The sequence below is a fragment of the Pimephales promelas genome, chromosome 11 (assembly GCF_988280905.1).
Source record: "Pimephales promelas chromosome 11, fPimPro1.hap1.1, whole genome shotgun sequence".
NCBI lineage: Eukaryota > Metazoa > Chordata > Actinopteri > Cypriniformes > Leuciscidae > Pimephales > Pimephales promelas.
This window is the reverse complement of record NC_142779.1, coordinates 12756033-12769978: the sequence shown is the minus strand read 5'-3', so window position 1 is coordinate 12769978 and position 13946 is coordinate 12756033. Positions and strand designations below refer to the sequence as shown.

General features: G+C 37.6%; 1 protein-coding gene across 2 annotated transcripts in view; it reads left to right on the top strand.

Annotated features, from left to right (window-relative positions):
- The window catches only part of prim2 (DNA primase subunit 2), a 57769-nt gene extending 45516 nt beyond the window's left edge, over nucleotides 1–12253 (top strand). For both annotated transcript variants that reach the window (XM_039672957.2, XM_089116989.1), the window contains exons 11-14: nucleotides 1713–1839; nucleotides 3151–3233; nucleotides 8547–8615; nucleotides 11957–12253. In XM_039672957.2, coding sequence (XP_039528891.2) covers nucleotides 1713–1839; nucleotides 3151–3233; nucleotides 8547–8615; nucleotides 11957–12169 — 492 coding nt within the window. In that variant the 3' untranslated portion in view covers nucleotides 12170–12253. The remainder of the gene's footprint in view (nucleotides 1–1712; nucleotides 1840–3150; nucleotides 3234–8546; nucleotides 8616–11956) is intronic.
- Nucleotides 12254–13946: the final 1693 nt, after the last annotated feature.

Below are 13946 nucleotides of genomic sequence, written 5' to 3'. Positions count from 1 at the left end.
AACAAGGCTTGACTATTGTAATTCCCTTGGGTATTAACCAAGCATCTCCTAACCAAGCAAATGGTACAAAATGCAGCTGTTAGGCTCCTTACTGGTGTGCGTAAACGAGAGCACATCACTCCAGTTTTGATATCTCTGCATTTGTTACCAATTTGTTACAGATTTGATTTTAAAGTCTTGTTGCTGGTTTTTTAAATCTGTGAATAGATTAGCTCCCATATATATTTGCGATTTATTATCTGTTCACAATCTTGCAACCAGAGATTGCAACCTGTTCACAATCTTGCAACCATGTCTCTCATCCAACCAGAGACTGTTAAATGTTCCTTGGGCTAGACCGAAAGATCGAACGTTGGTCGTTTGTGAACAGCCTAACTGTTTTTATTAGAACTAATAATAATAATTTGTAATAGTGCAGAATAATTCTCTGCTCTCAAAGCGCTTTGCATAGAAGGGGGAATCTCCTCAACCACCACCAATGTGCAGCATCCACCTGGATGATGCGATGGCAGCCATATTGCGCCAGAACGCCCTCCACACACCAGCTTATTGGTGGAGAGGAGACTGAGTGAAAATATATTTATGAGGATGATTAGGAAGCCATGATGGACAGAGGCCAATGGGGCCAAATTTCAGTAGCACCTCATTGCAGTACACAAGATCCAGGGGGCGGAGTCGGATCCAGATCCGAGGGGTGGAGTTGGTTTAGGGATCAGGGGGTGGAGCTGGGTAGGTTTAGGAATATGTAAGGTGGGGGGAGTTGGATCTGGATCCGACTCCTCCCCGTGGATTTCATGTTCCCAAATTTGGCCAGGATGCTGGGGTTGCACCCCCACTCTTTCGAAGGACATCCTTTTTTTTTAGGTTGGATTTTTAATGACCACAGAGAGTAAGAGAGAACTGCCTCAACACTTCATTAAATCAGTTTAAATCAAAACTTAAAACCTACCTTTTCTTTCTTTGACTTTTAATTGTAGTTGAGTTGTGCTGTATCTTGTCTGTTCTGTAATTTATGTCGTACATGTTGTTAAATGTTGATGATATTTGATATAGTGACAATTGTTCAACAATTGTTGTTTTTAGTGGTGCTATATAAATAATAGAGTTGAGTATATATATTTCATGATACTACTGTATAAATTCAGCCTGGGTGAGCATACTGTAAGAGATTTCTTTCAAAAACCTATTCCTGATCCCATACATTTGAACAGTAGTTTATTTGTAATAAATGTATATATTGAAAATTGCATATTAGAGTGTTATTATAAATGTTAATTCCTTTGCTCTCTAAACCTTTTACACAGTTATTTTATATTTCTGCTTGAGGTAGTAGCTCTTCAACAGAATGGCTTTCCTTTGCATGCATTAATTTTTTTAATTTGGTTTGATGGCGATGCCTCAGAGACATGAGATTTGTGTGAAGAGAGTGAAATAGAGACGGGGGATGGGAGAGATAGCGAGAGCAGCCACATTATCCATAATCCAGTCACAGCTGTCTGCGGTTTGGCGACACTGCTACAGCAGGTCCCTGCTAATAGCTCTATATTTCATAGCGGAAAACGCCCTGCCACAACCCACTTGATGTACGACAATGTCTTAGTTTCACCCACAACCTCCCCACCATTCCTACCCCTCTTCTTGCATGCTTTACTGTCCTCTCCCTCAAACTCAGTCTCTCTCTTTTTCTCTCTCATCTTTGTCTTGCTCTGCAGTTTGATAAAGCATATGCCTACAGCGTCCGCCACATGTTTGGGAAGGAAGGCAAGCGCACTGACTACACCCCCTACAGTTGCATGAAGGTGATTTTGTCAAACCCACCCAGCCAAGGCGACTACCATGGTGAGTCCTACTGAGTCAGACTGTTGGTTTTATATGCGATCGGTCCCCCGAGGCCCATGTTTAGTTCTGTAGTGAAGATAATTAAAAGACTGTTTAGTACGCAGGTGGTCTTGATTTAGTTATTAAAAAAAGACCAGTCTACGTTTAATACCGATAAAGTCCGCGCTGCCTAATTGATAACACCTGCTTTTGGCAATGCACATAATTGGTGAAATTGATTCAAAATTGAGCATCACTGTTCTGCTTACTATGAAGGATGGAGAACTTAATGTTGAGTATGCCAAATGGTGAAGGGCATTCAGTTCTAAAATACAAAGCTATACATCACTGGCACTTTGTTTAAAAGTGAAATATTCCATTGATAATATAGCATCAATTTATTTTAGTTTATAACATTTTCATAGCTGTTTAGACTACCTTTTTTAACATCAAATAGATTTTTTCTACTTGTGTACTTCCATATGATGTTAAAAAATGAAAATCAATTATTTGATCAACTGTATATATTTGTGTATGTAATGTATATTTGTGTGTGTATAAATCAAATGAATGCATCCTTGCTGAATAAAAGTATTAACATCTTATATACATATAAATGTATATATATATACTTTTATTCAGCAAGCATGCATTCATTTGATTTATACACACACACACAAATTCATTTGATTTAAAAATGACAGGAAATACAAAAAACATTTAAAATAAATGACCGATTGAAGAAAGTACTAGAAGGCCTTGGTTTAATTGGGAGCATTTAATTTACTGTTAGTCCTCCTTTACCATGTCAAAGACATCAGCTGTGTGGTAGAATTTTACGAAAATAGATAACGGAAAAAAGTCGAATGGAAAGTTTGCAAGCAACATATCGCTGCTTGACTACAAACATGGCATTTCACCGAAAAACGGTGAGCTAAAGGCTAGCATTTCAAGTTCGCACAGGGCCTCGCACCCCACCTGCGACCGCACTGCCTGCTGGTAGTCTTTGGGTGCATGGATTCAATTGGAGGTTATAAATCCTTGGAAAGATCTTATATTTTCTCAATTTTCTAAATCAATTGCTTGGAATTTCCACCTTGGATTACATGATCATAACTGCAAAAATACTTTTATTTTAACCATCATACAGTATGGATAATTTAGCCTCCTTTTTTAGAACCAACCCCACAAGTACGACCCCCATCTAGCAGTGGCCTTCAAGGGCACAAAAAACGTGTGGGTCATATTCCTGCTTTCCAGTAAAACATATTGGTTTGGACTGTTTGTGATGCTTGTAAACCCATTTTCTCCATCTTTTCTCCATCCTCACAGGGTGTCCATTCCGCCACAGCGACCCTGAGCTACTGAAACAGAAGTTGCAGTCCTATAAAATCACCCCTAGTGGGATCAATCAGGTTTGTCTGACAACTAAAACACAATATTTAGCAGGCTCAGCAAGGCTGTTTTAAGCGAGGTGCCATTAAGAGTGTAAAGGGATTTTTAAAACAACTTGGCATTGAAAATTATTTGTGTAAATTCACCTCGACATAACCACAGACCAAACAAAATCTACCAAATATTGTGTAGAAAGGACATTGGCTTGACATTTAAAATGATACGATTGTATAATAATCAGAAAAATGGTGCAATTCATTTTTAACAATGCATCCCTGAAAGCCCCATCCTGCAGTACTTTTGGAATATTAATGAATCTGCTGTACTTCTGTAATATTAATGACAAAAAGAAAGATTCTCCAGTGTAAAGACAGCTTCAGCTCTCTGTGTTGATTACTTTGACCTTTGCTGTATCCAGTGATTTGATGCGTTCTTTTAAGTACTCTTAAAAGTAATTTCAGCTGACTTTTTTTTTAACACATTAAAGCAGCTGCAACGGGCTAGGGAGTGAAATGAGATGGACCAGCCTTGCTGTAATGTTCTCATGGAGTCATAATCCTTTGACGCTAATGTAATTAACGAGCTGGTTTTAATAAGGCCATTAAGTTCAATGTTAAAAAGCTCTTAAAAAGAATATATTCATGAAGTCAAATGTTGCGTACTATCTCTGGTTGTGCTCTTAAGATTACTTGTGGATGACTTAAGGCAGCTATTATATTAATATATCAATATGTCATAAAAAATACATATATATTTCTATATGACATTTATTTATTATTGTTATTTTGGGGGGTGGGTGCGTTTGAACGGAAAATTATATTTAAAATACTATAGGTACTTAACAGTGTTGATGTGTTGTTATATATTTTGAACTTCAGTTATATAAATCATGTAGTTTGAAGTGCGTGAAAATCGTTATTTGAGAATCGTTTGCATGTTTCCATTGTAAGGTGTGCTGGGGTGTTTTTCTCACATGGCTCATCCACTACCACCCATCGTGCGGTTGAGGGAAATGGCTGATGGCTGCCTAATGCAGTCCGACATGCCAGCCCAAGGGTAGCACATTTCCAATCCAATTAAATTCATAATTTCATTGGAGACCCCAAGCAGTGTCCTTATACACTCTGTGTTCAGTCTTAGACCTGTGGGCGTGTGAAGCAACAGCTTGATGTTCACCCCAGGAGCTCTAGCAGCACGTGGCCCTCTCGCTGCAGAGCCAGCCCAGTGCGCTGGATAATTAAAAACCTCAGAAAATGTGAAAAGCCTGGGCAGTAGGGTGATTAAAATGCAGAACGCCAACCTTCTCAGTCAACCTGTCTGTTGACAAAGTGACATTACAGTCAAAAGGGCCAGACACCAGTCTGGAGGAGAGCTACTGTAGAAAACTCAGCTCTCCTCTCTCACTTACAATTAGAGCCCTTCACAGCTTGGCTCCTTCCTCAGGAAGTGCTGATTAAAGGGTCTCATGTTTGGTTCACAGTTCAAACAGTGCAAGAAGTAGCGAGAACATGTAGAGTACACGCGTAGCACGCATGTTATGAATTTAATCCCAACATTGTTCATGCCACTTCGTAATACTTAAAAATCCCCTGAAATTATAGCCTCACACCGTGTCCTAACTACACGCGATGCGATAAAATTCCAGTGACAGCAAGTGTGTCTGTCCACACTAGGGGTGGCACGGTGAATGAAAAAACACCCGAACCGTTCGGTTCGCTTGTCTCGGTTCGGAGCGTGTGTGCGTCTCACGGTTCGACGCATGCGCAATGTAACCTCGTGCCCGTATGTGACGTGTGTTTTCTTTTCGCGCGACATAAACTTGTTCGACTTGGACCGGCGCTGCACAGAGCGATCGGTGAATAACATCAATCTAGCCCGAGTCGGCTCCATGCATTCATCACTTTCGCGGTATTTGATGTCATTACCGATCGCTCTGTGCAGCGCCGGTTCAAGTTAATAAACAAGCCAGTAAAAGTGGAGTATGGAGCGCTGCAGGTCACGGCACGCGGAGAAATGGCAAGTGGGAGAGATGAGGGAGTTGGAGGATGCGCCAGCGTCGTATGAGTCTATGGTATAAGTCCGGTGTGTGGGAACATTTTGGATTTCATGTTATGATATTTTAATTTAACTACAGTGGCACTTTATGTATAGATAAGAGCTTCAGTCATACGTTTCCAAACCCTGCACTTTAATTTTAAGTGGAAAAAAGTACCCTCACATTTTGGGAATAGAAGCATTGTTGATACTGTTTTTGTGTTGAGGTTGAACTTAAATTTCACTTTATGTTTATGGCCTTTGCTATTGCTATAGCTTAATTATCTATAGGCAATGAGGTTTCGTGTATATTGACATTTAAAAGACAGTGTTTTAAGAGTTCCTCTCTTTTTCTTTTAAAAGATAGAATTTTGGTAAGAGCTACAAAAGTTAGCAGTTGATACATGAAAGTTAATTTCTTTGTGTAAATAAGATTTATGTGATAAATAGTGATAGTGATACACATTCTCATTTTTTTTGCCAAATAAACAAAAAGCATGTCAATTTCTTCTCTCTTGCTGTATCTATATATCACCTAGCTTTCCTCTGAGATAGTCCCAAAATGTGCTTAAAGTCAAAGAGTCAAATTCAGTTTGTGCATGATTGCATGAATATAATATATATATATATATTTTAATACTGTATCCTAAAGTGTGGATAATTAAGCTATATATCACATGCTGAAGTACATTTCTGGAGTGTTAAAGATCAAAAGAAAAAATAACAAGAACGTACAAAACCGAAAACCGTGACCCTAAAACCGTGATACAAACCGAACCGTGGGTTTTGTGAACCGTGCCACCCCTAGTCCACACTAGACGCGACGCGACTGTGCGATGCCACACGTCAATCAAAAATCACAGCCATTCAGAACAGCGTGTGGGCGGAGTCTCTCTGTGAAAGCGCACTGCTGGCCCGCACTCGCATTGGAAATGGGCAAGGACAATCAAATCAACAAATAACATTATTAAAAATCAAAACATTAACAAAATATACTCATTGACTAATTTTGTTATGAAGTACAGTTGTATGTTTGCATAGAATTCATTTTGAACGCTATATTATATGCTTTCAAAATCTGAGGTAAATTATTCGTTATCGCTTGTGGCACAGTGACCTAATGCCTTTGAACTTCGACAATCAGTTCCTCCTCGTCCAGGTTTGATGATTAAATATTCATGACACACAGAACTTAAATTTGTTTTTGACACACTGTGTTGACACACAGAACATTGCAATTTAAGACATCCAATGAGATCTCTGTGTGGGCGGATCTGTCAGCTGCGACGTCGCAGAAATAGGAACCGTTTCTAAATTAGAAACTTTGCGTGTTGCCGTCGCGTCTGGTTAGGACAAGATAGCTTTTATCGCGGTGTCGCGTGTAGTTAGTATACGGTGTCATGTTGTGGCTGTCTGATTTTTTTGATGTCAAGTTACTTAGTATGATAAACAAAGTCAGAACATAGTCAATCTGTGTACGGTGCAGCTTTGACTTCCAAGGTTTACATTAAGGAATTGCATTTTAAGTGTGATGATTACTTGCGTAGGTTGTAGGACGATGTTTTGGCTATGTATTGAATATTCATGTTATATTAACTGGTTTTACTGGCAATAATAAATGAAGTAATATCCTAAATATTGCAATTTTTTGATCCACACATATAAAGCGTTAAAATGTTCCCATATTGTTTCTGATTTAAACTTCTGATTCAAAGAGGGTGCTATGGTCAAGTCATTTATGTGAATCAGTTCAATGAAATTATTCAAGACTATGATTCATTTTTCTTGTATTATAGTAGTTATGTTGATAAATGTTCCTGATAATAGTGGAAAACCTTTAGTTCAGTTTAGTTCTTTTGTCAATCATTTTAAAATTTAATTGGCAACAAGCTCTGGTTTTTAAATGTTTATTCTGATAGTTTTAATTAGATTTGAAAGTCTGAACAAAAATATTTTAAGACAAACTTAAAAAAGTGCAGTTTTAAATGTGTAATGCATGTTATTAGCTGCTCTTGACTGTTATTCACAGGCAATTTTTAAACCAGTGATTTTATATTGTTTTTTTCACAGCATATGTCGAACCCCTAGCTGGTGTTTTGCTGTATATGTTACCATTGCTTCCCTGTAGCGATCGTCTCCGGAGCGTCGAGTTGGGTGTTGGATGGTGTTGTCTCTCACCTCTAAATCCATGTATTATGCATTTCTGCTCCTGTCAATGTTAGCTAAGGTGGAATGCCATACTTTACTACAGGGAATACATGGTGTTAAAAGCACCACCTGAGAGGAGGTCTGAGCCAAAAAGAAAAGAGAAGCAGAGTGTAACCTCTTTTCCATCTCTCTGATGCCATTTTGCCCCTGTTCCTCACTTGAAACCTCATAAACGTGTGCTGTCTCAGCAAAAATAGCACAATGCATTGTTAATGGTGTTATTCATTTTTATTGCTTATCAAAGACTTCTTAGATATTGATTTGACATTTTGGCCTCCTTTGTCGCGCAGTTGGATGACACATGACCACATTAACAGCCTGATATGAATGCGCCTCCAGACTCGTGATCGGATTCAGAGGTGGTCAGGGAATGTTTCTGACGTTCAGCAAAACGCAAGCACTAATGTTACCCAACTTCACAACTAATATGTAATACAGACACTGTTTGTGCTACAAATAATCATTATCCCTCACTTTGATGGGCTTAGTTAAACATTTTCTGTCAGGCTGAATTTGTATCTTATTTTAAGTCTTAATAAGATACCATTGATATCTTTAAAAAAAATAAAATGTAGCATGTTTACTTAATGGCTGTTTCTAAAGTATGGAAGCACATTAGACCAGATACATTTTTATCTGTGAGAATGGTAAAACTAATTTCGAGTCCTCTGCAGTGCAATATTCAAGTGGCCTTTTCCATTTTGTGCTTATCTCTATCTAATCATGCTAGAGACACATTTAGAATGAAGGTGTAAATGAAGATCTCTGCTAAAGAATATCCAGGGATATGAAACGCATGTTAATAGCACATGTTTAATGTGCTTTTGAAATTTGATGCTATTCACTGTTTTTGTTCCATTCTTAATATTTTGTCTTCAATAATGTAAGCAGATACCTTTTTGGAGCATACATGTAAATGAATTATAAATATTTAAGACTCTTTTTTTCATTATCACTGTGCTCTCGGGCCCCTAACTGCTTACCCCCCCCTCTCTCTCTCTCTCTCTCTCTCTCTCTCTCTCTCTCTCTCTCTCTCTCTCTCTCTCTCTCTCTCTCTATCTCTCTCTCTCTGTCTCTCTGTTTTTTCACAGGTTTTGGAGCTGGTTAAGGGAATGCACTATCAGCTGGCCTGCCAGAAGTACTTTGAGCTGACGCACAGTGTAAGGATGCTTTTCATTTTGGCCTGCTGTAATTGGACCTGCTTTTGTCAGCTTAGGGACAGCCCTGAGAAGTCTTTACAGAGCCTGAACATTGTAGTCACATCTGCCTTTAGCTGACCTCTAATCTGATATGTGGTGTCCAATGCAATGCACAGATCTTTTTTTTTTTTTTTTTTTTAACTATTTATGAGCAACATGGATGAGTACATTTGATACTTAGCCATACATCTGTATGATGTCATTTTTGGCTCCGTCCCAAATGCTGCACTTGATATGAATTTGTGGTGACCACTGCTTGTGTCAGTGAAGTGCACAGTCCGTAGGGTGTCCCATTTGACATTTGAGGGTTTAGGGTGGCATTTGGGATAGGGCCTTTGTCATAGTGTTCCTTTATTTATTATATCAATTCAGCATGGCTGATGGAAATGGTAATGAACCAACAAGGCTCGAAACTGCCACCATTTTGTTTGCATATGCTCTCGAAATTGAGTCTATGCGACCTCAAAATATATTTAGCAGCATATGTGCAAGTGCAAATAATTCTTATGGTAGCGGTAGACCAGCCGTAAATTAAAACCAGCTGTTTTTTTCTCCAACATTTTTTATATATATATATATATGTATAAGTTTGTGTGTTATTCAGAAACAAAAGGAATGGGAATTAATTTATATTTTTGTTGAATTTAGAAGATGCGTATACAAATTATATCATCGGAAGCTTTTTTGTGAAGGCTAAATACACGTTGTCTATTCAGGATCATTAATATTTTCTCAGCATGTTTAAGGCTTATATTATGGTCATATTTTCAAGGTAAGGGAGCAGAAACTCATTTTTAAAATCATATGATAAATGTCCTGAATCTTTGCTTTTTCTATGTGGATTGCCCTTTCACATTGGACTTTGGGCTTTCAGTTTCAATATGCTTTCTTTGACAGGGTTATAATTGTGTGTCAGAGCAGGTTGAGAAAGAAAATGACTACAGCTTTATTTAAATGGTTATCTAATAGATTTCTTCTAAACTTCTACTAGGAGGAAAAAAATTAAATTGGAGGTGGTGGATAGGACCCTGGCAGCAACCTTTCTGTATTTTGTTTTATTTATTTTTTGCCAAGCAGAGAGAAATATTTCAGGCTATGTCAGTCAAGATTACCTGTGTGACACCTATGCCCTGTCCCTCGACTAAAAAAGCAGCCCAGCTGTCAGGTTGAGAATGAAAATGTACACACACCAACGCCACGCAAACAGACGCTATGTGCTAGGTGACAGGTTAATGTGAAGAGGGGGAAGAGACCGTCTTGGGTATGAGAGAGCTTGGTAAACCTTTCAGATGTTTGTCAGCAATGTGTAACAAGATGGATTTTAAATGGGGAAGATTTAGTAACAGGTAAAGTCGTGAACGACGAAGCCATTTCTCACCATCTACCAGAAGCGATTTTAGAGGTTTTTATACTTTCTCACTATAATTTAGTTGTTTAATGTCATTCATTTATTGTGTTTTCGCTTTAGTTTCATTTTCAGTAGTTTTTAATTGATCATCTTTTTAGTTTTAAGTTTTATTTTGTTTTTACTATCAGTATTTTAGGGCTGCCAAAGTTAATGCGCTAGATGGTATCATTTGAAAAAAAAAAAATTAATGTTGTTACATTTCACGTCGCACTCCTGTGTTATCTATGCCATTTTTTTTTTTTTTTATTAATTTGGGACCACATTAAATATAGACTACCATTCAAAAGTTAGTGTTTGGTATGATTTTTTTAAAATATTTTAAGAGCTCAAAGAGAAATCTTTGTAAAATTGTAAATAATAATAATGTAATATAAATTTCTTTATACTGATACTTTTGATAAATTTAATGCATCCTTTCTGCATTATAGATTTATTTTAAAAAAAGTTTGAACTGTAGTAAACTATAGTTAATTTTAGTCATTTCATTATTTTAGTTTTTGTCTCAGTTTTCATTAATAACAAAGTCTCGCACACATCTCCGTAAGCACTTGCTGTTGTTGCAATGTCGAGATGAGTAAATCAAAGAGCGTGTGTGTACATTTCTAATCTCTTGCACGTTTAGATTTATTCCCTCAATAAGAAAGCTTTATAACAGTGTTTGTGTCTGCGCCACCCCTCTTTTAATGCAGTAATGCACTCAAAGTGTCATTGATAGGATATAATGGCTTTTAATGGCTCCCGGTGAAACGGCAGCGCCTTTGCAGTCCAAGGGCATCATTTAGCTCGTGGCCCCGGGGCGCTCGGGACTAGGGTCATTGCTGATGACTAATAGCCCTGAGCCAAACAGTGCGAACGGTTTATGATGCAGGAAAATGAATAAGATGGCTTCCTTGATGAACAGCCTGCAATAACAGGATTTGAAAGATAAACTGCCCCCTCCCCCCCACCAACTCCAATGAAAATCACCTCTCGGAAATTCATGACTCATATTTTAGGGTCGGTGAATGATGAAACCTCTGACGTTAACAGGCACAATAAAACATTCTTGTTGGGGCATCTCACCATCTCGCCTTCCTTAAGTCTGATACGCGATGCCACAACCATCCTACAGTAGCTGCAAAAACACGCTTGTTGAACCCGAGCATAGGAGACTTTAATCACTGCCATATGTGCTCTCCACTTTCACATCCACGGCACATAACAAATAGACGCTCGCATTCCTCTCTCACTGGGAGCATTTATTTAAAGGTCAAAATGTAATACTTCTCTGATGAAATATTTACACAAGCGCAATAAATCAAACAATAGTGAGAATAATGAAAAGGAGAAGGGGAGGCGAGAGAGGTGGACTTTGGAAGGAGAGCTTGTTGCGCGTCCGCCGAATTGATCCGTCTCTAGGCCTCTGCGCCAAATGAAATATGCATAAACATGAAACAATCCCAGCAGAGTCGCTGGGCAAGGGTAGCCCACTGCGTTCACTCTGAGATGGATCCGTGTAATAGATCTTTCTGTCCACAGCTTAACTACCGCAGAGACCCCTGTGCACTCGATTCAGAGATGGGTTTGAAACTTTGATTCATGAGGAGTATCAGGGGCGTGCTGTGATTGAGGCATAATTAAACAGCCATATCCTCTGCACTTAGAAACAAATGGATTGTGCAGCGTTCTGAGTGCAGTGCCGCTTTCAGGGATCCATCAGTGAGAGGCTTTGCCGTAAACAAGGCTGAAAGAAAGGAGAGATTAAATGAAAACTACCAGCCTAAATTTCCCTGTGTACCCTTTTAATGTTCCAGGTTCAATGCAGTTATTTAAACTTGGCTTGCAAAATAAATACACATTATTACACAAAAGCAACTATAGTCATTTGCATACTAAACTCTGTTGCTTGTTACAGGTTGAGGACGCTGGGTTTTCTCTTAATCACCCTAACCAGTACTTCACGGAGAGTCAGAAGCTTCTGGGTGGAGGCCGGGACATCAAGAAAGAAGTTGACGCGTCACAAAGAAGCCAAGAAAATTCATCAAACATGTCCCGTCCATCTCAGGAAAGCTCCAAACAGGCCCATGAGGAGATGGGGGATTTAGATTCCTTCTTCCAGGATGAATGATTTTGTAAAACCTCAAAATCTGGGATGAATACACCATATACAGTAGAGCCCTTACTAGTATTCACTATATTTGATATAAATTGTTTCCAGTGTTCAAAAACTTTTATCTGGTTGTATTTTCCTTATCTTTGTGGTGATAAGATCTTTCTCAAATTACATGTTTTTATAAAAAAAAAAATGAATAAAATAAATGTAAAAAAAAATTCTGTTTTTAATTTTTATTTGAATTATAACCAACACTTATAACTCGCCTCCACCTATTTAGTAATCAGTGTAATGATCATCTGCTCAGTCAGTAATGACTTGACATGCATTGTCTTTCAAAAGTTTGGGACTCAGTTTAAGAAGTTTAGTTTTAAAGTAATACTTTTATTTATCAAGAAAGTATTATATTAATTAATAATGATTGTAAAGACATATATAATAAATGCTGTTATAATAAATCCTGTAAAAAGTAAATATCCAGCAGCACAACTGTTTTCATCATTGATAAGAAATGTTTCTTCAGCAACAAATCGGCAAATCTAAAAGATTGATGTGACACTAAATACTGGAGTAATGATGCTAAAAAAAATCAGCTTTGCCATCACAAGAGTTTATTAATTTATTTTTTAAACATATTAAAATAGATAACGATTATTTTAAATTGTAATATTTCACAATATTGCTTTTCTACTGCATTCTTGATCAAATAAATGCAGCCTTACACTGTAAAAAATATTTTCTTGATTTGTAATCACAACATTTTTTCTTTTGTCAAATCAACTTAAATAATTTACGTCGTTCAGATAACATAATATTTTGAGTTTCTGATGATTAAATCAATCGCCTTCATTGTATTAACTCAATTTTTCCATTTCAAAGAACTTAAAATTTTAAGGCAACCAGGTTACTTCATTTTTTTTAAGTTGAACCAACAATATTTTTTTACAGTGTATTTATTTATTTTTTTTTATAAATATTTGGAGATTCCAAACTTTTGAAGAGAAGTGTATCTCTCCAAAAGAGAATCTAAGAATTTATTTTGCAGATGTTTTGCTCAGATGCATTCCCTGAGAATCAAACCCATGACCTTGGTGTTTTTAGTGCTATTCTGCAGATAAACTACAGAGACAGAAATTGATCTACAGGGTCAAAAGTATGCAGTTGCTCATTTGGCCACAAGGTACTGCTTTATTTGATCTTCTGTGTAGAAAATAAAAAAAACAATACAGTAGGCGGATGAGATGAGGTGCAAATTTAGTTGCCAAATACTTTGGGTTTTTCAGACTGAGCCAACTGCACTTTTCTCATTTAAATGACAAATCTGAATGCAAAATGAAAAACCTTGATTCCTCTTCCTTGCTCATGCTGGAGGAAGAGTTATATTCTATTACAGCAAATCCTCAAGGACATGAAGGATGTTGATTTTGGCCTCACAGGAGTGCTTTCCATTCAGCACTCACATTAAAGCTATCTGTAAACCCTTCATTCCTAACTTCTGACTCTTAAACATAATTGCACTTGAAATGAACATTTATTTTGAATGTCAAGCATCATTTCTTTGCATGGCACAAATGATGTTTCTAAATGTCTGTAGTGGCGGTGCCATGCAGTGTCACATTGTTTTCTTCTGAAAACGTCCTTGAACATTGAAATATGTCCTTCACATGATTGAATCCCTCCTCCTCATATTGCCTTACTTCTCGCTCCCTCCGTAATGGTTTAGTTCTTGCCTTTTCTTTCTTAATGTGTGCCATGGACAAGCCAACATGCTAAATTTAGAGGCAATTAGTGG